Genomic DNA, 26,084 nt, shown 5'->3' with positions numbered 1-26,084 from the left:
TACACTTCTCCCTCCGTATTCACGGTTTCAGCAATCGTGATTTCGATTAATCACGGTTTTTAGCTTGCTGGCTCCCCCCCAAATATGTCAGCTTGCATAGAGAAATCGCCGATTCCCAGCACTTTCTTCTCCTTCAGGAACAGACCAGGTCTCCCACCATGCTATTCTCGGTTTCACCATAGCCACGATGGTTTTTTAATAGAAAACAGTGCATAACATGAAAAAGTTATTTGCAGTTTTTCTGTATTCGTGGGTCTGTTAATCCCCTATCATGGTGAATACGGAGGGAGAAGTGTAGTGACTTTGGACTGTGACGAACGGCTCTTGGTGGTTACATAGACAATTCCTCCTAAAATGCACTTTATTGACACCAGGCATTGTGGCCACATTTGAGAAACATTGTGCTTGAGTACTTAAGAAGAGGGACAACCTGTAGAAAATGAGTCTAGGATTATGAGTAATAATATAGATGAGCCAGTTTTATAGATGCTGCAGGAAGAGAGGGTTTCATGGGACATGGCCACATAGTTCCAGATTTATTTTTCTTGCCCTTTTTCCTTTTATGGTTTGGAAAATTCTTGTTCTCCCCTCTCCCCCCTTCTTCTCTCTGGTCTCTGCAGTTTCATTACTTCTCTTCCCTAGCTAGTTTTCCTCTCATCCTCTTCTATCCCCTCTCTTCCTATCACTAATTAGGCGAACACAAGAAGGAGGCTTCATGGAGCTTTGTCGCTTGGGGCCCAATCTAACCATATGGGGAAACCATACTGCCAAGTCGGGGCCTAAGAGGCAGAAGTGGTAACAGCTAAGCTGAGGAAATACTATATTTTCATGCATATAGCATGTATATTCTATACATTTTTACAAACTGTGTGTTAAGACATGTGAATTGCAAAATTAGTGCATTAGTGCAAAATTAGTGCATTAGTGCAAAATTAGTGCATTAGTGTTCGTAAGGTTTTTCCTTTAGGTTTGTTGCAGGTTTTGCACAGTTATAATGTCTTGAAGAAGCTAAAAAGAAAAGTCCTTAAAAATAAATGTGTTAATGTGGCAATTAGCACTTTTAGAAGAATAAACTGAATCACCCACACATTAACACTAGTTGTTTTTTCACATAGATTCACAATTCATGTGTATTTTATGTGTATACTACTACTTCAAAAAAATGGATAAGAACCTCTTCCAAATCAAGATAATAAATACAGGTTCCACATATAATTGACTTGTACCTTATCAAGAGGGAAAGACCTCAGCAACCTGCTCCATGAATATATGAATATATAATGCACTATGTGCATTATATATATGTGCATTATATATTCATATTTTGTTTCAACCACTTACCGATTGAAAGAGTTGGGTGTTATAAACACTGTTATAAAAAGTTTTTTCGGGTGGTTGTGAGGGTTTTATGACCTATGATGGAAATTTTGTCCTGAAGAATCCCGTGCTTGAATTGACTATTCGGTGCATGGAGCAGGTTGCTGAGGTCTTTCCCTCTTGATAAGGTACAAGTCAATTATATGTGGAACCTGTATTTATTATCTTTATTTTATGTGTATAGCCATGTTATTCATAAAAAAATATGGTATTTGTTCACTCAGGATCCAATCTATAAATGGCACCGAAAAATCAGTGCTGACCAAAAAAACCACACAGCACCATTTATAGAACGGCGCTTATAGTTAGGCACCATTTAAAGAATAGCACGTGGGCCTAAATTCTCAATAGTGTGCTGTAAGTTAGGTGGTGATAACCACCCTACCACCACCTAAATTGGTTTTAATTGGCTTAATCGACACACTAATTGGTTGTGCTAATTAAACCACCTTTAAAAAAATAAATACATTAAAATGAGGTGCCAGGCCACCAATATCCTGTCCACAGAGGCGGAAGTGGTGCTAAGCATCGAGAAGCGCCTCTGTGGTCATCATTCTCGTGGAAGATAAGCGCTAGCTTACATTTCTGGCGCCTATCTTACACATAGCTGCAATTCTGTAAACAGTGATTGGTGGCCATTTTTAAGGTGGCCGCTGATAACGCCGTTTACAGAATCCGGGCCCTAGTGTCAAAATCCACACCTAACTTTACATGTGAGGAGTTATACCAACTAAACCCTGATATAAATCCTTGTGCCTAAATTAGGTGCAGATCCCCTTTATTCTATAACAGTGTGTATAAATTGCAGGAACCCCTGATCTGCTCATGACCTTTCTTTGGGGGACCGTGCGTAAAATTACTCTCGGCTTCTGGCACCTAAAAATGCACGTGTACATTTTAAGTGATGACAAATAGTGCCAATAATTGATTATTAGCACCCAATTATCGGTACTAATTGTGCACAGAAATTGGGAGCATACAAGTTTAACTCCATGTATAGAATTAGGCCGTCTGTGTTCAATTAATCTGTGGAATCAGGTGGCAATGGCACATTCAAGTTTAAAAGGAGTTTAGTCAAGTTCCTGGAGGAAAATCCATAAACCATTATTAGCCAGGTAGTTACTATGAGCAAAGAGTGGATCTTTGGAATTTATGGGGCATTTATAATTTGGATTGGCCATTGTTGGAAACAGAATGCTAGCCTTGTTGGATCTTTGAACTGAACTGGAAAGGCAAATCATATGTTCTTATGAGGACATATCCTCTTTCTAGTGGTGTGCTACAGGGATCAATCCTTGGACTGTATCTTTTTTTTTTTTTTGTAATTCTTTATTAATTTTCAAATCAAATACAACGTGCAAAGAATATACAATCAATTAATGCATTAAACAGCACTTACATTCAAACAAATAATGATACACAGTATATTCTCCCCCACCCCCCCTCCCACCCTGGATGTGTGTTAAGGTCAATTAGGAATTAAAGGCTTATTCGATTACTCAGTTTTTGTACTGCATCTTTTTAACAGTTTTGCAAGCTTTTGTGGAAGGGCCATAGGATAGACACCCTGGAAGGTATGGATAACATGAAGAGGGAGCTAGTGAACTTTGAAGTATGGTCTAGAATTTGGCAGTGCAAGTTTAATGCTGAAAAATGCAGGGCCATGCATTTGGCTGTGAAAACTCAAGCCAAATGCAGTATGTATAGGGGTGAAATCAGGGTAGGATTAACCAATAGGCCCAGTAGGCACGTGCCTAGGGCCCAAAATGGTCAGGGGGGGCCTGATGAAGGAGGGCATCAACACTTTTTTTTCCAAACAGCGATGGGCCCCTCCAGCATCGATCTGTAACTCGAGCTCCCCCCGATCGCCAACGCAGCCCCCCCCCCCCCCGATCGGCAACCCTCCCCATCAACAGAAAGTAAGTCAAGCAAATAACGCAGGTAAGAAAGGCAACGGGAACTGTAATTTTGAAAGCGGTGCTGCTTGCCCAAAGCTTCCCTCTGATGCAGCTTCCTGTTTCTGCCTGGGCACATGGTGGGGTGGGGCGGGGCATGGGGCCCTCGACGAATTAATCTGCCCTGGGTGAAATACTGAGCATGAAAACCGGGACCTAGGGGCGATTATATCTGATAATCTTATGGTGATCAAACAAGTAGAAAAGGTGATGGCAAAAGCTAGAAAGATACTTGGGTGCAAAGAGCGAGGAGGAATGGCCAACTGGAAAAAAAGTGAAGGTCCTTCTATATAACTTCAATTAGAGTACTATATACAATTCTGGAGACCACACCTTCAAAAGGATATAAATAGAATGGAGTAAGTACAGAGGGCAGCTACTAAAATAGTCAGTGGTCTTCATCATAAAGCACATGGGGATAGGCTTAACTATCTCAATACGTATTCTTTGCAAGGAAGGCGGGAAAGGGTTGATATGATAGAGACATTTATAAATTGCAGGGGATAAATGTGCAGGAAACAAATCTTTTTCAATTGAAAGGAAGCTCTGAAATGAGGGAACATAAGAATTGCCGCTGCTGGGTCAGACCAGTGGTCCTTCGTGTTCATGCGGCGGCCCCCAGGTCAAAGACCAGTGCTCGAAATGAGTCCAGCCTCACCTGTGTACGTTCCGGTTTAGCGGGAACTTGTCCAACTTTGTCTTTAATCCCTGGAGGGTGTTTTCCCCTATGACAGACTCCGGAAGAGCGTTCCAGTTTTCCACCACTCTCTGGGTGAAGAAGAACTTCCTTACGTTTGTACGGAATCTATCCCCTTTCAACTTTAGAGAGTGCCCTCTCGTTCTCCCTACCTTGGAGAGGGTGAACAGTCTGTCTTTATCTACTAAGTCTATTTCCTTCAGTATTTTGAATGTTTCGATCATGTCCCCTCTCAGTCTCCTCTTTTCAAGGGGGCAAAGGATGGAGGTGAAAAGGGATAAACTCAGAAGTAATCTAAGGAAATATTTCTTTACAGAAAGGATAGTGGGTATATGGAATGGCCTATCTACAGATGTGGTAGAGATGACTGTGTATGGTTTTAAGAAAGCATGGGACAATTACAGGATCTCTGAGGGAGGGAGGAACTGTAGAGGTTAGTAACTAGCATGGATGGGCAGACTGGATAGGCCATATGGTCTTTAGGAATTGATAAAGAACAAGCTGCTATATACAAACTCAAAATTAACCAGTCTAAGAAAAAATTTTACACAGACAAATTTAATAAAGCTAAAAATTCTTCAGCACTATTTAACATTTTAAAATCTATCTCATCTCAAAATACAAAACATTCTACAAAACAGACACCGCTTTTAAAAGCACAAGGTTTAGCAGATGCTTTCAATCAAAAAATTTACAACATTCGAAATACGTTTAATTCCAATATCAGTAATAATAACTTTATAGATGATTCTGAAGATCATCTTTTTTCAGCTAAATGCTCAAATTTCAAACTCCCTTCACTTAATGATATTAAATCACTCATGTCACAAATAAACTTAAAGAGCTCTGGATCGGAAATTCTACATCCATTTTACCTAAAAAAAATTTTTTCATCTTTTAGGTCCATTCATTCACTCCATCATTCTAAAAAGCTTACAATCTGCTACAGTACCCACGATTTGGAAAACCGCTACCATTATTCCTCTACTTAAAGATCACAAAATTAGTATAAATGATCCATTAAACTATCGCCCAATCGCCAATATCGCTTTTTTAGCAAAATTGACAGAAAAATTTATATTCAATCAGATTTCGGATTTCATAGAATCCACTAATGTATTACACCCCAATCAGACAGGTTTCCGCAAACACCATAACACAGAACATTCCCTTATCGGCTTAACAAATAACATTCACTATTTTCTGGATCATCACAGATCTGTAGTCTTATTTTCTCTGGACATCTCTGCAGCATTTGATACTATAGATCATGATTTACTTCTCAGGAGATTAGAATCAATAGGCTTTCGTGATCAAGTCCTTAATTGGTTTTCTTCTTATCTTACCAATCGAACCTCTCATGTCAAATTCAACAACGAAGAATCTGAAGAATATACAACAACCTTTGGCATCCCTCAAGGCTCAATCCTTTCTCCCCTGTTATTCAATATTTACCTTGCACCATTACTGAATTTATGTCAGTCTATAGGATTCACTGCTTTTTCATACGCAGATGATATACAGTTAATTCACCCATTTAATCCTGAAAATTACGAAGACATCAAGTCTTTAAATGTAAAACTCAAACAAGTTCATAATTGGCTTAACAATAATAAATTATCATTAAATATAAATAAAACAAAAGCAATGATTTTTAACTGGAAAAAAGATATAGGACTAAATTCTCCTTTCCTACTTAACAATAAACCCATTGAAATCGTCCCCAAAACAAAAATATTAGGCGTAATAATCGACGATAGTCTGGAATTTAAAGATCACATTAATAATCTAGTTAAAACCTGCTTCTACAAACTGCGTTTAATTCGATCTCTTTCTAAATTTCTCGAACTCAAATCTCGCAATATTTTAATTCACTCTTTGGTTATATCAAAACTGGATTATTGCAACTCTTTGTTGCTTAATGTTACCCAAAAGCAAAAACGACAAATGCAAATAGTTCAAAACTCGGCCATAAAACTAATTTATGATGCCAAGAAATTCGATCACGTCACCCCACTCTTTAAAGATGCACACTGGCTTCCTATTTGCCAACGCATACAGTTTAAAGTTTTACTACTTATCTATAAAAACTTGATCTTCAAAGAACCACAATGCATTTCTAAGATGCTAATCCCCTATTGTTCTGCACGCTCTCTCAGATCATCTTCCCAAAATCTATTAGTAATTCCTTCTTTGAAAATTATAGGCACCCGTAGATTGGAAATGTTTTCGGTCGTTGGCCCTCAATGGTGGAACTCTTTGCCCGAATATATAAAAAATGAAAAAGATGTTCCTTCTTTTAAGAAATCTCTTAAAACTTATCTTTTTAAAAAAATTTTTAATACATAAATAATAAAATACAAATTCTCCCATTTTTTAATTTTTCGTTTCAAGTATTTTAATACCTCCCTGATGTTCTTTCCTTAAATGTATTTCTTTTTTTTTATGATATGTAACTTTAACCTCCCTTTCCTCCCAATTGATGTTGGTCCTGTCTAAAATCTATCGTTTTTATTGTATGTTATTATTATTATTTTAATGAACTGTATGTTTTTATTATCTTATCTGATTGTATTTTAATGTACATCGCTTTGTATAACGATATAGCGATCCATCAAATATTTAATAAACCTTGAAACCTTGAAACCTTGAATAACCTAGTAGATGGACTCTAGCAGGCTTTGCCCCGACTCCCAGCACTTAATTTATAGACAAAAAGGAAGTGGAATTGAAGGAGTAGGTGGCCCAAGGCAGGAGAAACAGGAAAAGAGGGGTAGGATTAGGGAGTAGAATGATTGTCTCTGCTCTATTCCAGGCTCACCCCCTTCTCTCCTCTTCACTGCAGGCTACCTAGAATGGAGAAGATGGCATTCTCTAGTATAAAAAGAACTGATGGAACCTCATTCCAGGGTATTCCCTCAGAAATTAACCCCACTGATTCCTAATGTATTTTGCTTTGTATACCTATGCCACTTGTCCCTTGTTCATGGCTTCGATGTGTGAAAAGTACATTTTCAGTGTTGTAAAGCAGTGTCTCACAGACTTTACGAGTCACAGCACACAAAACTGGTGGCCGTGGCTCGAGGGCACCCAGAAGTGTGTGGATGTCGCCGTAATGAAATCACGCACATGTGTGACATCATCACATTGACATGCATATTCATTGGGGAAATCCTAAAAACCCGACTGAATAGCTCAGAGAGATTTTTTTTTTTTTTTCTCTCTCTCTCTGAGCATGTGCAGTGCCCGGGCCCCACTGGGCATGCCCGAGCCCTACCCATTTCCCCCTGCTTCCCCCTAATCCCCAGTCTTTAGTTTCCGCCCATTCCCCTTTTCCAAGAAGATAGTGGGTGCATGTACAGTCTCCTCATCCTAATGGTAGAAGCAAGCCTGTGAGACGGGCAGATGATCCTTAGAATGGGAGAAGTGAAAATAAATCCAGGACCAGTTGTCAGGATAATGGGAAAATGAGGTAGAGCTGGTAAGTACTATCAAACTCTGTGTTATTGTATCAGTAATTACAGTTCCTAAATAAATACCACGATGGCATTGCAAGACCACCAGCAGACTTGGGGGGGGGGGCTGTTACCCTAAGATCTGTGTCCTTGCCCTTCACACCCCCCCCCCCCCGGTACCAGTTAAGAGTGCAAGAGAGAATCTGACAAGATAAAGTTTGTATTTGCCCTCCCCCTCAATAGTCTCCTTCCCTTCCACTCTGAAAAAATAGACTCAGGCCTCACTGTTGGCTTTTCCTTATCAAGTATGTGTGTCATATCTCTACTTCATGTCTCAGAATCTCCGGATTCTATCCCGGAGTCAACATGGACGCTGTGCTCCACCCTGCTGGTGCATCCAGGGTCGGCTAATTCTATTACTTTCAGCCTAATGCATTGCCTCCCTCCCTGTGACTGGGGACCTGGCATACTTCACAAGTGGCATGAGCAGCAGGCAAAATAGGGCAGCAGAAAAGTAGGGGCGGGGGTGGGGATGGGGGCAGCAGCGTTGATAGCAGGGATTAATGTGCAGACCAGTAGAGGGTTATCTTCCTCAGATGCTTTCAGCTCCCTCTTCTAATGATAAATTATGTCAGTGAAATATCATTAAGTATAAAAAATCTACAAATGCTGGACAGGGTGGGCTGGGCTGGAGTGTGTTTGTGTCTGTTTATCTGTTTGTCAGCTTCCCTCTGCGAATCCTTGTATGTGTGTCTGTTCATATATCAGTTGCTTTCACACTGTGGATCTCTGTATTTGTGTGTAAATGAATGCATGTCTTGCTTTGAGGGGAGCAGCATTCGAAAACGAGGGGGGGGTTTGGACTCCACAGTGGTTGCTTCCACTTTCGGCAATGGAGAATGAGCCCCAGAAACTGTTCCTGTCCTGTACTGGAGTTTCTGAAGGTGAGCTTTAGATGCAGACATTCAAGGATCCTTTCCCTGCACCCCTGAAATTCTACCAGGACCCCCCAAACTGCACTAGTTCATGGTACCTCAACGCTAGGGTTGTACCTTTTCTTCAGATGCCTGTATAGAGGTAATAATTAGTCTGGGTCCATGTAGTGCTGGTAATGAAAGCACTGCTTCGCCTTATTATCCTGCCCAGCTCGGCCTCCACAGCCAGGCGAGAGATGCATGAGGCGCAAGGGCACAAGTCCATTCAGCACATCCCTCGGCTAGGGAGTCACCCATATGTGGCTGATTCACCCTGCTTGTCCCAGGAGAAAGTGTAGTTACTTACCTGTAACGTAGGTTCTCCGTGGACAGCAGGATAGTCAGCCAACAACCCACCCGCCTCCCCATACAGCCAACCCGGCCACAGCTAGGAACATCCTGGGGATTAGGGGGAAGCAGGAGGAAATGGGTAGTGCTCGGGCATGCCCGGTGGGGCCCCGGGCACTGCACGTGCTCAGAGAAAAAAAAAAATCTCTGAGTTATTGGAGAGTTTATCCTCAAATGGGAGCTGATGGGACATCACCCATATGTGGCTGACTATCCTGCTGTCCACGGAGAACCTATGTTACAGGTAAGTAACTACACTTTCCTTCAGATGCCTGTATAGAGGTAATAATTAGTCTGGGTCCATGTAGTACTGGTAATGGAAGCACTGTACATGCAAACTATGCCTAAAAGCATTCCACAGACACAGAAAGCTAAAAAATATAGCCATCTCATGGGTGAAAATGAAGCCACAATGTAAGTGTTAGTGAATTGCTAGTTGAAAAGGAAAGATTAAAGAAAGCAGATGAGAATTGAAATGGCCCGGGTACGGTTCTAGACTAGAAAGAATGATGAAGCTGGAACTAGAACCCAGGTTTCTGGGCAATATTAGTCCATAAAATACCTAGTGTTGTGTGGATGTGTTTACGTTTCCAGAACGCTCCTCCTGCCATCTGAGAGATGGATTTAGGAGAAGGCGGGATGGATGGGATACTGTCACTCCGTGAGTTATTCTCCAATCAGATCTTGCCTTAATCTGGTTAGAACTGATGGTTCTCGTAAACTTTCCAATCCAATTTGGATTGAAAGAGCCCAACAGCACAGAGCAGCCATAAGGCAGGAAGGAAAGAGAGAGACAGCAAGCAACAGCTGTGTGCTGAAATACTGAGCAGTCTGACAAGTATCTGTACCGTGCCGTCTGAGGTGAAAGTTTCCCCCCCCCCCCCATTATTTTGAGCAGCTCAGGCACACGGTGAACTCCAGCAAAGCTGGATTCTACCCCTTTTTCATACTCCTAAAAAAGGGCAACATTTTCTGAGTTAACATTCATCTACACCATTAATCCTTCTGCATTTGCGTAATACCTTCCTTCAATCAATACACCACCCAGCTGGAGCACATGAGACAGAGGGATATGCAGCCAACTCAGGGATGACTGTATGTAGAAACATCACAGTTTACAAAATATATAGAGCTATTTATATCCTTTCAAAGGCTCTGCCCTAGGAGCGCAGTGTGGCACCTGTGGAAAGAGAAGCCAGGTGTTGGGAGTAGGAGCACCTGTAAGGAGAAAATGCACTACTGATGAACTGTGGCCTCTCTACTCACTGTGAGAAAAATTTGGGCTTCTGATTTGATACATTTACAGCAGTAACCCCGAGAGGACTGGTCAGTGCTGTCTGGTGTATTACAGAGTTCCTATCTAGGGTTATACCATATGGCTCCAGAGAAATGAGGACAGAATGAGACCTCCAGGTTTTACTTCTAGTGCTTTCAGTGGAAGTAAAAATGAGAGACTGAGACATTTGGGTGGTGACGGGATAATCGTGCGCCAGACAACAGTGCGCCAACAATCCAGCGCCAATTCGGCAGAAGACAGAAGCGCGCGGGGGAAAAATAATTTTTAAAGAGCTCCGACTGGGGGTTTGGGGTGGCACCCCCCCCCCACACACTTTATTGGTTAGTGTTCGCGCTGCTGTTGCGGGGAGGTGTGGGGGGTGAAACCCCCTACATTATAGAGAAAATAGAACTTTTCCCGAAAAAATCAGAAAAAGTTCCGTTTTCGCTATAATGGAGGTTTTCAACCCCCCCGAACCCCCCCTCCAACAGCAGCGCGAACACTAACCAATAAAGCAAACCCCCCGTCGGAGCTCTTTAAAAATAACTTTTTGCCCCTCGCGCTTCTGTCTTGTGCCGAATTGTCGGCGCTGGATTGTCAGCGCTCCACTGTCTATGAACCCATTTAGGTTTTACAGTACTTTCATTGAAAGCAATGGAAGTAAAACCTGGATGTCTCAATCCGTTCTCCTTTTTCTGGCGCCATATGGTAACCCTACCTATAGCACACAGAAAAGAGGAGAGGCATATTCAGATTCTTGTGAATGTCCAGCAGGTCAGTCCTTAAGAAGGCCATATACCTCAGAATCTGCTGCAGGGCCTATGGTTTACACTAGCCACCTCACTGCCAATGCATTCCCGCTTCACACCCTTGAAGTCTGATTTGGCGGTATAATAAGATTTTAATAAACTTGAAACTTAAAGCTATCCCTGAGACTCACATTTGCACAAGGACCTCTACACTGCAAACTACCCAGTCACCCACCTCACAACCTACTCCCAAAAGGCTTCTAGAGAAACAGAGATTCCATAAAACTCAGGAGTCATGTGGTTCCTATAAATTCAACTACAGACCAAATACAAAACTTTGTTCTGGTTCACTGACCAGAGCTAGTAAATGGTAGTTTATTAAACAGTGAGTATGAAAAATAAGTTGTAAATTCTGCAAACAACCAGTGCTTGGGGAGGTTCATAAGAACATAAGCAGTGCCTCCGCCGGGTCAGACCACAGGTCCATCCTGCCCAGCAGTCCGCTCCTGCGGCGGCCCAAACAGGTCACGACCTGTCTAATTCACCAGAAGGGGCCCCCATGCCGCCTTGGTTTCCCTTCCTAGCCCTCCGGTCTTGCACATGCACGACCTGGGTTTCTATACTTATTTTCTGGTTAGCTTTCTCAATATCCCATGATCCCTTTATCCTTCAGGAATCCGTCCAGTCTCTGTTTGAATCCTTGTACCGTACTCTGCCTGATCACTTCCTCCGGTAGCGCATTCCAAGTGTCCACGACCCTTTGGGTGAAAAAAAACTTCCTTGCATTTGTTTTGAACCTATCTCCCTTCATTTTCTCCAAATGCCCCCTCGTACTTGTTGTCCCCTTCAGCCTGAAGAATCTGTCCCTATCCACCCTCTCTATGCCCCTCATGATTTTGAAGGTCTCTATCATATCTCCCCTGAGCCTCCTCTTTTCCAGAGAGAAGAGCCCCAGCCTATCCAACCTCTCGGCGTATGGGCAGTGTTCAGGGCAGGCTTTCCTCAATGAGATATGTCAAGCTGAGCTAGATCGCCAACCATGACCCTGCGGTAACTTCTGGGCTAATTGCAGGTACCGTACAACCAATGATAACCCATGACATGGGTTTCATGGTTAATGACATTACAGAATATTGCAACATCATACCTCCTTTCAAAGACTGGGGGAGTATGCAGTCCACGCCTGACTTTGAGGTCTATTTTCTAATGCTGTATATTATTTTCAACTATGGGCTCCTTTTTAGCGCACGCACAAGATTGGCGCGCGCTATCAAAAAATTACCGCCTGCTTAAAAGGAGGCGGTAGCGGCTAGCGTGCACAGCAATTTAGTGCGCACTGTTCCATGCGTTAAGGCCCTAACTCACCTTTGTAAAAGGAGCCCTATATATTGCCTGCTTATCAGAGATGATAATTACTAGTTCTATTTCGGACATTGGTTTACTCTTTGGACTATCTGCTATTGATATTATTATTGTTCACTTTCTTGCTTGAAGTATTGTTTTGTATTGCTACATACCAATAAAAATATTTAACAAAAAAAAAAGTTTATTAATTTTTTCGTTATACCGCCCATCACAGGTATCTACTGTAGATGGTTTACAATGATAAAAAAAAAGTTTAAACAAAAGAAAGAAACTTAATCTTAAAATATAGAAAAGGGAGAAGATAGACTAGATGTACAGGAGACAAGTGGGGTAGTGGGAGAAGGGAAAAGTTACAATAAAATATAAGAGGAGAACGTTTGGGGGTCTCTTCAAGTTTGCATCATTGAGTAGGTGGGGGTTAATCCGTATCAAAGGTGTCGTGGAATAGGAATGTTTTAAGTTTGGATTTGACTGATGTCAGGGATGACTCCTGTCTGAATTAGAGGTCTGCACTGGTACGGGGATCGCGGGAATCCCGCGGGTCCCGCGGGGGGTCCCGCAGGAATCCCCCTTAACCCACAGGACTCCCACTGGGAAACCCCCCCCCCCTCTGGCCCACAGGACTTCCATGGGGATGGAAGGCTTTGGAAGCAGGGTTCGTCCATATAATATAATGGACACGTCAGCCTTAGTAAAAGAGGGGGGTTTATAAGTTAATTACCTAAACAGAAAACAAAAAAAGGGTTCCACCAAAGAGATTCCACAAGGAAAACAGCAGCAAAAACACAAAAGAAACTGTGGAATTGATGATCCTGTCAGAAGTAATTGCTGGTTTTCATGGGGACGGGCGGGGATGGAGGTAATTTCTTGTGGGGACGGAGAGGATCCTGACGGGGACGGGCAAGGATGGGTGGGATTTCTGTCACCACGCAACTCTCTAGTTTGAATTCATTGGGCTTTGCGTTCCAGAGTGTCAGGGCCATGACAGAGAAGATTGATTTCCGAGTTCAAGGATTGCAAAGAAAGGGAAGTCTCACTAGCGAAACAAGATCTCACAGTGCACAGAAAACCCGTTTCATCACATATCTTATCTTACACTGCAGTGCACTCCATTTTACATCAACATATCTTATCTTTTGCTACAATACCTCACATTGCAGTACTACATATTCAACTGCGAAGCATCTCACCTCACCTTGCATTCCAGTGCATCGCATTTCACACTGCAACACTCACTTCATAGTCTTACGACATGCTGCAATATTGCATGCAACCTCACACTACAATGTATCCCATTCCTGTCTTGCACAGCAATGCATCCTACTTCACATTGCAATATTGTACATCCATAAGAACATAAGAATAGCCTTACTGGGTCAGAAGACCAATGGTCCATCAAGCCCATTAGCCCGTTCTCACAGTGGCCAATCCAGGTCACTACTATCTGGCCAAAATCCAAGGAGTAGCAACATTCTATGCTACCGATCCAGGGCAAGCAGTGGCTTCCCCCATGTCTTTCTCAATAACAGCCTATGGACTTTTCCTCCAGGAACTTGTCCAAACCTTTCTTAAAACCAGCTACGCTATCCGCTCTTACCACAACCTCTGGCAATGCGTTCCAGAGCTTAACTATTCTCTGAGTGAAAAAAAATGTCCTCCTATTGGTTTTAAAAGTATTTCCCTGTAACTTCATCAAGTGTCCCCCTAGTCTTTGTAAATCTTGATGCAGTAAAAAAATCGATCCACTTGTACCCGTTCTACACCACTCAGGATTTTGTAGATTTCAATCATATCTCCTCTCAGCAATCTCTTTTCCAGGCCGTAGAGCCCTAAGCTTTTAAGCCTTTCCTCATAGGAGAGGAACTGCCTTCCAATTTCACATTGCAAAATATTTTTTTTACATTCAATGAATAGTTAAGCTCTGGAACTCATTGCCAGAGGATGTGGTAATAGAGTTTGGACAAGTTTCTGAAGGAAAAGTCTATAGTCTGCTATTGAGACAGACATGGAAACCACTGCTGTCTCTGGTTCTCTTGGGACAAGCAGGATATGTCAGTCACATATAGGTGAAGTCATCTGACAGCTCCCATTGAATGGAAATGCTCTCCAATAACTCAGAGAAAATTTTTTGTTTTTTATAAGATCCCTGAGAAGAAGTACGGTAGCTATCCCTGCTGGGCAACTCCACTTCCTGCCTCAATCTTTACTATCCACCTTCCCAAACAGATGGATCTTCCTGCCCTCTAACTTTTTAAATTTAACTTTGCTTTCTTGTGTTGTTTTATATTATTTTTCTTTATATTCTCACAAGCAGCGGCCCATCAGGGAATTTTCTTCCCTGGTGAGTCAGCAGGGATTCGGAGAACCTCTCTTCAGGCAACAAGGCCTCAGAGCAGCTCTTCCTACGAAGGAAGCTGGGGAGGGGATATGACCTCATACATTCTGGGCTCTCTCTCCCACTAAAGCCCATGACAGGCAGTCAGATTTGCTGACCTCCTGTGTGACACCCTTCGCAACTTGGGATTGTTAGCATGGAATGTTGCTACTATTGGGGTTTCTGTCGGGTACTTGGTCTGACCCAGAATGGCTATTCTTATGTTTTTGGGGCGTAGTAGGGCACCAAATTTTGAAGGCACCAATGGACTAATGCAGAAAGCCTTGTGTTAAAGCTGCTGACTAATGGCTTCAAATGTGAGCTTTCTATAAAAAAATTGTCACCAAGATGGAGTAATCAATGAGCATGTAAATGATTGCTGCATTAAACTCATGGCAGTAATCCACAGCTCAATACAAAATGCATTTATTGAACTATACCTTTTGGTGGGAGTCTCTGTGTCACGTTTTTAAAATGGAACGTATTATGGCTATACAACAGGGACATTACAAAAAGTTTCTGAAGATTTGGGAGTCATTGACAAAATTTTGCAAAAAATGATTGTTGATTTTGCCCTTTGGTCATACACATCCAGGGTGGGTGGGTGGGTGGGAGGGTTTGAAAATATTTTTGAATTCTTTAATTTGAGTTCAATTTTTGAATATGAGTATGGAGGTGATATATCTATTTGTCATAGATTACAAGTTGATTGATTTTAAGTGCTTTTATAGTGTAATATGATTGTATAATATGTTGCACTTATGTATGGCTTAAAAATGAATAAAGATATATTTAAAAAAAAAACCCCAAAACAAAATGCATTTATTTATCTATCTATTAGGATTTGTCAACCCATGTCCCCTTTTAGTCAGTGCATGAATAATGACTGGCCCATGCACTGACAGAAAAGGAGACATTTAAAAAACTCTGTCACATGAGGGGGGGTCACCTCCTCAATGATTCCTCCCCCACCCCAATCTCCCAATCTTCCAGAATCACCTGCTGACACTCTAATCCCTCCCAAACACTCCTAAAAGAAAAAAGAAGACTTCAAATTATTCAGAATACAGCCATAAAACTAATCCATAACGCCAAAAAATATGATCACGTCACACCACTCCTGATTGACTCACACTGGCTTCCTATTAGTCACCGCATCTCCTTTAAGGTCATGTTCTTAACTTACAACATCTTTATTTGTTGCACCTTTTCTTATTGGACAATTCCACTTGTTTTTACTACTTAACTTACAACGAACCTCAATTTATAGCCAGTATGTTAACACCTCACAACTCCATGCGACCTCTTAGATCTTCCTCCCAGAATCTTTTAACTATACCATCCCTAAAAATAATTGGTACAAGGAGATCCAATATGTTTTCAGTAATGGGCCCCCAATGGTGGAACTCTCTACCACAATATATTAAAAATGAAAAAGACCCCACCTCTTTTAAAAAATATCTAAAAACCCATCTTTTTAAAGACGCTTTTAACATTTAAATTTTAGAATTGTTTTTTATACTTAGATTTTTACAATTCCCCCGTCCCCTTTTGTTTTTTTCCTTTTTTGTTTTCTCTTAAGAACATAACATAGTAACATAGTAACATAGTAGATGACGGCAGATAAAGACCCGAATGGTCCATCCAGTCTGCCCAACCTGATTCAATTTAAAATTTTTTTTTTTTCTTCTTCTTAGCTATTTCTGGGCGAGAATCCAAAGCTTTACCCGGTACTGTGCTTGGGTTCCAACTGCCGAAATCTCTGTTAAGACTTACTCCAGCCCATCTACAACCTCCCAGCCATTGAAGCCCTCCCCTGCCCATCCTCCTCCAAACGGCCATACATAGACGCAGACCGTACAAGTCTGCCCAGTAACTGGCCTAGTTCAATCTTTAATATTATTTCTGATTCTAAATCTTCTGTGTTCATCCCACGCTTCTTTGAACTCAGTCACAGTTTTACTCTCCACCACCTCTCTCGGGAGCGCATTCCAGGCATCCACCACCCTCTCCGTAAAGTAGAATTTCCTAACATTGCCCCTGAATCTACCACCCCTCAACCTCAAATTATGTCCTCTGGTTTTACCATTTTCCTTTCTCTGGAAAAGATTTTGTTCTATGTTAATACCCTTTAAGTATTTGAACGTCTGAATCATAAGAACATAAGCAGTGCCTCTGCCGGGTCAGACCAGAGGTCCATCCCGCCCAGCAGTCCACCCCCACGGTGGCCCAACAGGTCATGACCTGCCTTAATCACCAGAAGGGGCCCCCTTGCCCCCTAGGTTTCTCATCGAAGTCCTATCTTCCCATCAATGTCCTAACCCTCCGGCCTTGCACCTGCACGACCTGGTGAGCTGTCTATACTTATGCAACACCCCAGCACCTCCCTCAGTACCCCACGATCCCCTTTTCCCTCAGGAATCTGTCCAATCCCTGTTTGAATCCCTGTACTGTACTCTGCTAGATCACTTCCTCCGGGAGCGCATTCCATATGTCCACGACCCTTTGGGTGAAGAAAAACTTCCTTGCATTTGATTTGAACCTATCTCCCTTCAGTTTCTCTGAGTGCCCCCTCGTACCTGTCGTCCCTTTTAGTCTGAAGAACCTGTCCCTGTCCACCCTCTCTATGCCCCTAAGTATTTTGAAGGTCTCTATCATATCCCCCCTGAGCCTCCTCTTTTCCAGAGAGAAGAGCCCCAGTTTATCCAGCCTCTCGGCATATGGGCAGTTTTCCAGCCCTCTTACCAGTTTCGTTGCCCTCCTTTGGACTCTCTCAAGAACTGCCATGTCCTTCTTGAGGTGCGGCGACCAATATTGAACACAGTATTCCAGATGTGGGCGCACCATCGCTCGATACAGCGGCATGATGACTTCCCGCGTCCTGGTTGATATGCCCCTCTTGATGATGCCCAGCATCCTGTTGGCTTTCTTCAAGGCTGCTGCACACTGTGCAGATGGTTTCATGGATGGATCCACTAGCACACCCAAGTCTCTCTCAAGTCCGGTGTCTTCCAGCAATCTCCCCCCCATTTTATACTCGAACAACGGGTTCTTTTTCCCTATGTGCATGACCTTGCATTTATCTACGTTAAAGCGCATTTGCCATTTGTTTGCCCAGTCCTCCAGCTTATCGAGGTCCCTTTGCAGTTAAATATGTATCATTCGATCTGTCCTTATTTGTATTTGTATTTTTAATTTATGATTTTGTACATCGCTTAGCAAATCGATTAAGCGATTAATCAAATATTAATAGACTTGAACTTGAACTTGAAATAAATCACCTTGGCATCTAGTAGACCCCCAACCACCACTCCAATCCTTCCAAAAATAACCATGACCCACCTTCGAGCTCTCTGCTCCCCCCTGGCATACTTTCAGAGAGGCAGAAGTAATGTATACTCGCTCTTGCCTTTTGCACTACTATCTTGAAAAATGGCAATGCCTGAACCCATGCAGTGTATCCCGGGACGCACCACATGAGATCAGGCACCACCATTTTCCAGGATGTCAGCATGGAAGCAGGAGTGAATGGGAAATCACTCCTGACTCCTTGAAGGCACACTTAGGCTAGGGCAATGGGTGAGGAGTCTGGAGGGAGGTTGTGGGGTGTTGTTGACATCACTAGACATCAGGGCTTTTTTTTTGGGGGGGGGGAATAAAGGGTGGAGTCTACTAAACTTTGAGGCACTTTATTTGGGAGAGTTGGAGAGATTGGGTTGTTGACAAATTGGGGGGGGGGGAATGAATGCTGTTACCCTATGCAACTGCAGTAGAAAAGCAAGCTAACCCTCACATTTGGCGGTAATTTTTTTTCATTTCACCTTAAAAATCTTTTGTGCATTTCCATGCATCAGGGTGGAAAAGCTAATTGGCTCATTACCCCTCATTTTAATATGCTGTGAGTTAATGTCTGCTGCATGAGTAGTGTGACCATATGGCTCCAGAAAAAAGGGGACGGATTGAGACATCCGGGTTTTACTTCCATTGAAAGCAACCAAGATGTCTCAATCTGTTCTCCTTACTTCCATTGCTTTCAATGGAAGTAAATCCCGAATGTCTCAATCCGTCCCCTTTTTTCTGGAGCCATATGGTCACACTATGCATGAGTTAACTGCTGCAGTGAACCCCTAGAAATGTGGTCATAGACCTACAGTAGCTTTCTGCATCATCTTCCAAATACCTGAGCCAAACAGGAGATTGATTCTGCTTGCTTTGAAACCTTTGAGGAAGAAGCCTCCCCTCTGCTGCCTATATCTTAAATCTGGGCCCACACCTCACACGCACTGCATAAGAAATCAAAGAATGAAAAGTCTCAGGTTGCCATTCAAGGAACATATAATAATAATAATAATAACAGCTTATATACCGCAATACAGTGAAGTTCTATGCGGTTTACAAAGATTAAGAGGGGAGGAAGAAAGAGGGTTAATAGGACAGGAAATCCATTTTTGAGGAGAGAGTGATCAAACGAACAAGTTAATCGCTATAGAGGGGAGAGAGAAGAGAGGATCAGATGTCTAGATACTTTAGGAACAGGTGTGTTTTCAGACGTTTCCTAAATTCCTCATAAGTAGTGGGCAAATTGTTCTAGGTCTTTACCCCATGATGCTGCTTGGTGCGAGAGAAGATGTTCATGGTGTTTTTTCAGTTTACAACCTAGCAAAAGTGTTCTTCCTCTTCCTAGAATTGTGTATCAGTTGCCTGCATCCTGCACTATCTCCCTCTGATCCCTCAAGGATGAAACAACCCTAACATCCAAACTCCAGAGCCTTAGAGTGCAGGGAATACAACTTACTGGTGATGTCATAAATGTCATTTGTCACAAACTTCCCAGCAGTATTACATGATGTACAGAAACCTGGCACATGGAGAGCACATACTGAAACAGCTTTCTAAAATAGAATCAGCATGGTTCTGTATAAATAACCCCCAGAGGGGCAAGAGAGAGCTCAGAGCACCAGGCAGGAGAAAAGAATTAGGTGGAGAGATCAGAGAAAGAAGGAGACAGAGCAAGGCAGAGAATTCAGAGCAGGGAGAGGACAGAGAACAGAAAGATCAGAGCAAGTGGGGGCAGAAAACTCAAAGCAAGAAGAAGGCAGCAGACATATGCTGGTAATGAAGACGACAGGGACCGAGAGTGAACCTGAGTTCATTTGTCAATGGAAGGAGGACAACACAGTCAGGAAGGAGCATTTCTCAGCAGAATGGAAGGATTTACCCGTCTCCTCCAGACCTGAGCAGGGGTGAGTACATCAAGAGTTAAATTTCCTTGATTGCAGTATCATTTTCCCTTCTCCACATGCTGTATTAATCTCTCTGAACCTAAGGTTCTGTCTGGGCACACAGCACCTCCAGAGAGACCATATGTTATTCCCTTTGCACTCTCTGCTGCTGGTAAGAGGACCGTAGAAATGGGGTTCAGTGGGGCCAGTGATAAGGTTGTCAGCTGGCTAGAAAGATTTGAGCCAATCCTGGGCTTTCCTCGTAGCATGTGCTCTACTTTTTGGAGTTTTGCCAGGTACTAATGTTGCTGCTTTTTGGGGGGTTGCCAGGTACCAGTGACCTGGATTGGCTGCATGAGGACAGGCTATTGGGCTAGATCAGGGTAGGCAATTCTGGTCCTCGAGAACCACAGGCAGGTCAGGTTTTTAGGATATCCACAATGAATAGTCATGAGATGGATTTGCATGCACTGCTTCCTTAAGATGCAAATCTATCTCTTGCATATTTATTGTGGATATCCTGAAAACCTGACCTGCCTATGGCTCTCAAAGACTGGAATTGCCTACCCCTGGACTAGATGGACCATTGGTCTGACCCAGTAGGCTGTTCTTATGTTCTCAAATAAAAACAGGACTACAAGTCCCTGCATTCAGTGGGATAAAGCCAGGATTGAATTAACTGTTGGGCAAACCTGGAGCCAGTTGGCAGCTCAAGATGGAGTAGACTCCTACACTGCCATGCCTTGTGCTGGCTGTTGAACATTTCCCTGTTGGAAGATGGGTTTGATGTTGCATCTGCTGCCAGACTCTCTAATGCTCGCTGCTCTATGATCTCTCTACAGCTGTTCTTTTAGGGAAGCCAATGATCGCCAGCATGAGACATACAGCCAGCAGCGCCAGACCCAGTTCATGGTACAGAGAACTCCCTGGAACATCATGAGGATGGGCCGTCTAGGAGGCAAAACAACTGAGTACCATCTGCCCTACCAGAGATCACTGCCCGTGCCCATCTTCAAACCTGTAGACCTCAGCACCAAGGTCGACTGGGTGGCTCCTCCACCAGAGCTGCCTAGCAGAATAGAGTTTAATAGGGCACTGAGCAATTCAAGGGTTAATGGACTGTGCCAAGACAAGAAGATGATCTCTGAGATCAAGAAGGAGCTGCCCCCAGTCATGCAGCCAGTCCGAATGGAGATAGGAAAAGCAGGACTAGTGAGGTCGTTCTCTAGATCTATGTCTCAGGAGATCCAGAGAGGCTGAGTTGGGGGGTAGGGGCAGGTTCAAGGGCATCACACCCTTATAAGGACCTTTACTGGAGATTGTTTGGGATTTTATGTTAATTACCCATATGCCATGTAACTAGAGCTGTTCAAAATTCTGAGCCTGCTGCTCTCTGGGTACTACTCTGGCACGGAAGGGGGAGGGTATGGTTTTAAGATTCATATAACCATGTTTTTACCATCTCTCATGGCTTACTGAGCCTGGAGTGAGAATTTCATAATTGACAGAAAACAGTGATGATACCTGTTAGAACTTTTCACACTGCATAACAGGGAAATACCTGGTTTGGCATTGGCCTTTGAGATAGATGGAGCATGCCTGTAATGTTATGCTGAAAAGTTAAAGATGCTTTTATGCATTAAAACAATATTAATCTCATGAGCTGCTGGAGTCTATGAGTAAGGAAGAAGCAGCTTTTTCTGATGCGTAGGGACTACAAATCCCAGACTGCTTAGGAAGTGAATTTAACAACCAGGACTGGCTCCACAGCTTGCGAGCTGGAACCTGGTTCTCATTCTTGCATTTGGTCAGTCTATGTCTCAGACAAGAAGATAGGATTTTACTATTTAAACATTATTTTTCTAATTTTCCTCTGTGGTCTCCATTAAAAACTAATAAAACTCAGCTGTGCTCGAACTTAGTGTCCAGGTGTCCATTTAGACTCAGATGTGGGCTCTGGTTAGGCTGATCTCAGGATCACTGCCAAGGGCTGCAACAACAACAACAAAAATCTTGGTGTGCAGTGGTGGAGCTGTTAGGAAAGGGATTACCACAATCATCCTTCTGCCAGGACACACATTTCTGAGGCCTCAAATCATCCAAGTATTTCTGCCGTGAACTGTCGCTCTTTTCAAGGCTGCCAGGGTATCAGCAGAGTGACTCAGCATGCTCTTTTAACATCTTTGTGTGAGCCTGTGCGCACTCACACAGACACATATATATGAGCACACATGCACACAAAAACACACATGCAGAGTTGATATAGCTCCTTTTGGGCTACTTTGCAAATACCAAAGAAAGGAGACTCGGGTTTCATGCATGTCAACTTTTTCATAATAAAACTGGCAGGGATGGCATTAGACACACTGGGGCCCAGTGAGAAAAATCACCCAGTGCCCTAAAGCGTTGCCCCACCAAGATGAGCCCATGTGGTACTGGGGCACCAGACAAATGCTCTGCTTGCCCCCCTCTCTCAAGAAAACCTGGTTACAAAATTAGTCTGGGACCACTGTTCAGGCGATAGGCCTGATGGGCCGCCGCGTGAGCGGACCGCTGGGCAAGATGGACCACTGGTCTGTCCCAGCGGAGGCACCTTCTTATGTTCTTAATGAGAACAAGACAAGTGGGAAAAGCAACCATTGCACACCATGCCACTCCCAGTATGACACAGCCCTGCCCTGACACATTTCTTCCTAATTAACTGGTATATCTTTTCCATGACATATTAGAAAGAAAATTACTTGTAGGGTACTCTGGTTTCATTTTCTGAATGACTCTCTCCAGTGGGGAGGTGTCCATGATTCTTACATTAGAAGAAAGGGATACAGAATGTCATCCCACTGATGCCAGGGTTTCTGCAATTACTGAAAGGCACCACTGTACAATACTCCTATCCACTGTATCAGCTGTAAGCCCCCTGTTGAAGCTCATTTGTATCTCTACCAAAAGGTCATCAGCCCTTGTTCATCCTTTGCCCCCTCCCCAACCTTGTTCCAAATATCCAGCCTCTTTCTCCTGCCCTAGCGGGCCTAGCTCAAGAGCGGAAAAAGGAATGAGACGTATCTATGCCAGGCTGCTTGGAGGAGCTTTAATTTCTGTAGCAAATGACTGGCAGCCAAGAAAAGAGATTTCCTGGAACCGTTCAGTCTCCCAGGGTTCGTGGGATCAGGAGGGGCTGCAGAAAGGTAATCCTGTTTTGATGAAAGGACACACGGTGGCCTCCGGATTTACTGTTACTCTGCCTGCTGATTCCCTGGCATGTTTAATCCTCCAACTCAGGATGACCTAATGGCAATGGAAATATGTGAAAAATGGTATTCAGAAGGGAGAAGGGCAGGCAAGGGCAAAGGAGGGGGGGGGGAAGGGGGAAAGGGCAGCCTGGTATTGCTGTCAGGTTAAAGTAACTTCATTCAGTAGGTGAAAAGCCCTGTCACATACCACAACCTAGCCAGGGTTTAGGTGGCCCAGTTCCTTGTATATTGTTTTTAACAGCTGCTAAATGCCTTTCTCAACATCCCTTTCATCTCAGTCCTAGAAATGGTAGGGTCTGCCTCAGAGTTTAATCAAGACAGAGCTAGGGGATAAATATTAGCAGGAATGACCTGCATTGCCAGTGCTTGCTGCGTGTGTTGGGTGCATCAATTATGGAATAGCAGGGGTGCCACAGCTGTGCCTACTGCTAAGCTCTTGTGTAACAGGCACCAGGCATAGTCCTCCCCCTTTTACCGTCAATACTCAACACAAACAGCATGAGACCATAAGAATTGCCATACTGAGACAGACCATCAAGCCCAGTTTCCTGTTTCCAACAGTGGCCAACCCGGGTCCGAAGTACCCAGCTAGATCCCAAATAGCAAAACAGATTCTATGCTGATTATCCTAGGAATAAGCAGTGGATTTCCCCAACCCATCTCAATAATGGCCTATGGACTTTAATTTTAGGAAATGATCTAATCCTTTTTTTAAACCCTGCTAAGCTAACTGATTTCTCTGGCAACAAATTCCAGTTCAAATACACGTTGAATTAAGAAATATTTTCTCCGGTCTGTTTTAAATCTACCAAGTAGTAGCTTCATCGCATGCCCCCTAGTCCTAGTATTTTTGGAAAGAGTAAACTTGCTGTTTGTGCTGAGCATCGCCTGATAAACTAAAATTGCTCTGTCACCCAGGGCAGGATGCACAAAGCTCCAGCAACCCGGTAAAAAAATACCAGGTTGGGAGCGATTTTGTTTTGCCGGGCTATGCTCAGCACAATTAACATGCAAATTAAATGCACACTATTTGTGCTGAGTAGCCCTGTGAAAGTGGAACTGTGCCTGGCACCTGCTTAAAAGAGCTAAGCGGTTGTCATAGCTTTTCTGTGCAGGCCCAGCAAAACACTCAATCACCGGAGCTCACAAGCAGTTTATTAAAGTGTTGTTTTTTGTTTGTATGTTTTAATACCCGATATGGACACAGCTGTTGTGCATATGATATGTGAGTATGTGTCCTGCGCCTAACAGGCGTTTGACATACACTCACACAACAGACACACAAACAGCTGGAAAATGTTACCTTCTGAGCATTACAAGGAGTGTTCATTTTAATACTCAGTGGCGTACCTAGGGTATGTGGCACCCGGGGCCCATCATTTTTTGACACCCCCCCCCCCCCTCATGTAAAATTTTTTTTTTTTTTTGCAATAACCATGAAATGGAATAAATGGTCAGAATAGAAACAGGCAGTGAAAATTTTCTTTTTTTTTTTTTTTTTTTCAAAGTATTTTTATTGAGAATGGCAAAAGGTCCAGACAAGAAACCATGGTCTGTACAGAAACTTATACATTATCAAAAAGAACACAGAATGAGAGTAACAGCAACAACAAGCATGAACAAGCCTCTCCCAAGAGAAAATTGCCAATGAGAGGCATAGCAATACACAACAAAAGGCCAAAACTTGGGGCAAGCAAACAAATCCCACCCCAGAACCCACAAGAATAATAAGCCGGACTAGACCCTCAGCCATATTTTATAATGAAAAAAACCCCCACAAGCAACAACACCCAGACCGCTCACCAGACACACCAATCCGCACAACAAGCACCCAAGAAACACCCAGCCACCACCCAGACAAAACTACCAGACACACCTACCCCACCAAGCCCAGACCCAACCCCCCCTCCCCAGAGAGTGCAAGCGCAAAGTGGACCGTGAAAAGGGCAGCTGCAGAAGTGGAAAGCCCCAGATAAGTAGGTTAGCTAAAGAAAGCCCACAGATAGAAGAAATCAGGATAACAGAAGTTCCAACAAATGCTCCCACAGAAAATTTTCTTTTATTGAACCTCATTTATGTAACCATTATTCCAAACATAACATAACATAAATTATGTCTGAATTGTCATGACATCAGAAGTACATATGGAGTAGTTGCAGGTGATGCTTGGGACAGTTCTGATTATGTTAGTTTGGTTTTATGTGTTTTTTTAATAGAAGGGTTTTTATTTCTTTTTTTAAGGTTTTGTAGTTTGTGGTCGAGGTCAATAGGTTGTAGAGTTGGGGGTCAAGTGTTGCAGCTCGAATGGCTAGGAGGTTGTCGAACAGTTTTTTTCTTTTGACGTTTTTGGTTGGAGGGTGTGTGAATGGTGCGTGAGTTCTCCTATGTCTGTTTGAAGTGGATTGAATTATTTAGCTGAAGAAATTAGTTACCCCCCCCCATTCCACACACATTAATTCTCTTCCATTTTTGTTCCCATTATAAAAAAACACTGATAAGTTCCCAGGAAAAAAATACATTAAAATAAGAAGTGAAAACAAAGGCCCCTACAGATGAGAACATAACATAAGAATAGCCTAACTGGGTCACACCAATGGTCCATCATGCCCAGTAGCCCATTCTCATGGTAGCCAATAGTGCTGCCCGATTCAGAGAAAAATATTTCATTCGATCCGATTCACCCTGTTGAATCGATTTTTCGATTAGATTCACTGTTAATGACACCGCTTTTTAAGTTTAAACAAAGTATAACAATAAATTTCACAACAACAATAAATTTCACAAAGTACTTTAAAAAAAAAAAATCACATTTTTCCATTAAAGCAGTTCTGGAGACATTTGCTTGAACAGTCTTTTTTCCCAGTCCATAAGCAAGCAATATGAAAAAGATTTCCTTAATTATCTACTCAAACATTTTTGCTATTTACTTTCATTGTACCTAGACTATTATTCAGTAGAAAAAATTTAGTTTGTTCAATCAAGCAGAACATTCACTCATAGAAGTCCAATGTCCACACAGGATTTGATTGAACAAACAAATT

At 42.8% G+C, this 26,084-nt stretch overlaps 1 protein-coding gene across 1 annotated transcript; it reads left to right on the top strand.

Annotated features, from left to right (window-relative positions):
- Window positions 1–19,516: 19,516 nt before the first annotated feature.
- On the top strand, window positions 19,517–21,709 carry LOC117347603 (telethonin-like). The gene is made up of 2 exons (XM_033918729.1): window positions 19,517–19,813; window positions 20,635–21,709. The coding sequence occupies exons 1-2, from the start codon at window positions 19,677–19,679 to the stop codon at window positions 21,050–21,052; spliced, it is 555 nt and encodes a 184-aa protein (XP_033774620.1). The 5' UTR covers window positions 19,517–19,676; the 3' UTR covers window positions 21,053–21,709.
- Window positions 21,710–26,084: the final 4,375 nt, after the last annotated feature.

This window comes from Geotrypetes seraphini, chromosome 13, assembly GCF_902459505.1.
Source record: "Geotrypetes seraphini chromosome 13, aGeoSer1.1, whole genome shotgun sequence".
NCBI classification, from domain to species: domain Eukaryota; kingdom Metazoa; phylum Chordata; class Amphibia; order Gymnophiona; family Dermophiidae; genus Geotrypetes; species Geotrypetes seraphini.
This window is presented reverse-complemented; position numbering and strand designations above follow the sequence as displayed.

Excerpts from the sequence above, each read along its gene's own strand:
- LOC117347603 (XM_033918729.1), top strand. The coding sequence starts at position 19,677 with ATGCTGGTAATGAAGACGACAGGGACCGAGAGTGAACCTGAGTTCATT. Across the intron at positions 19,814-20,634 it reads TCCTCCAGACCTGAGCAGGG|CTGTTCTTTTAGGGAAGCCA; the intron begins GTGAGTACATCA and ends ATCTCTCTACAG.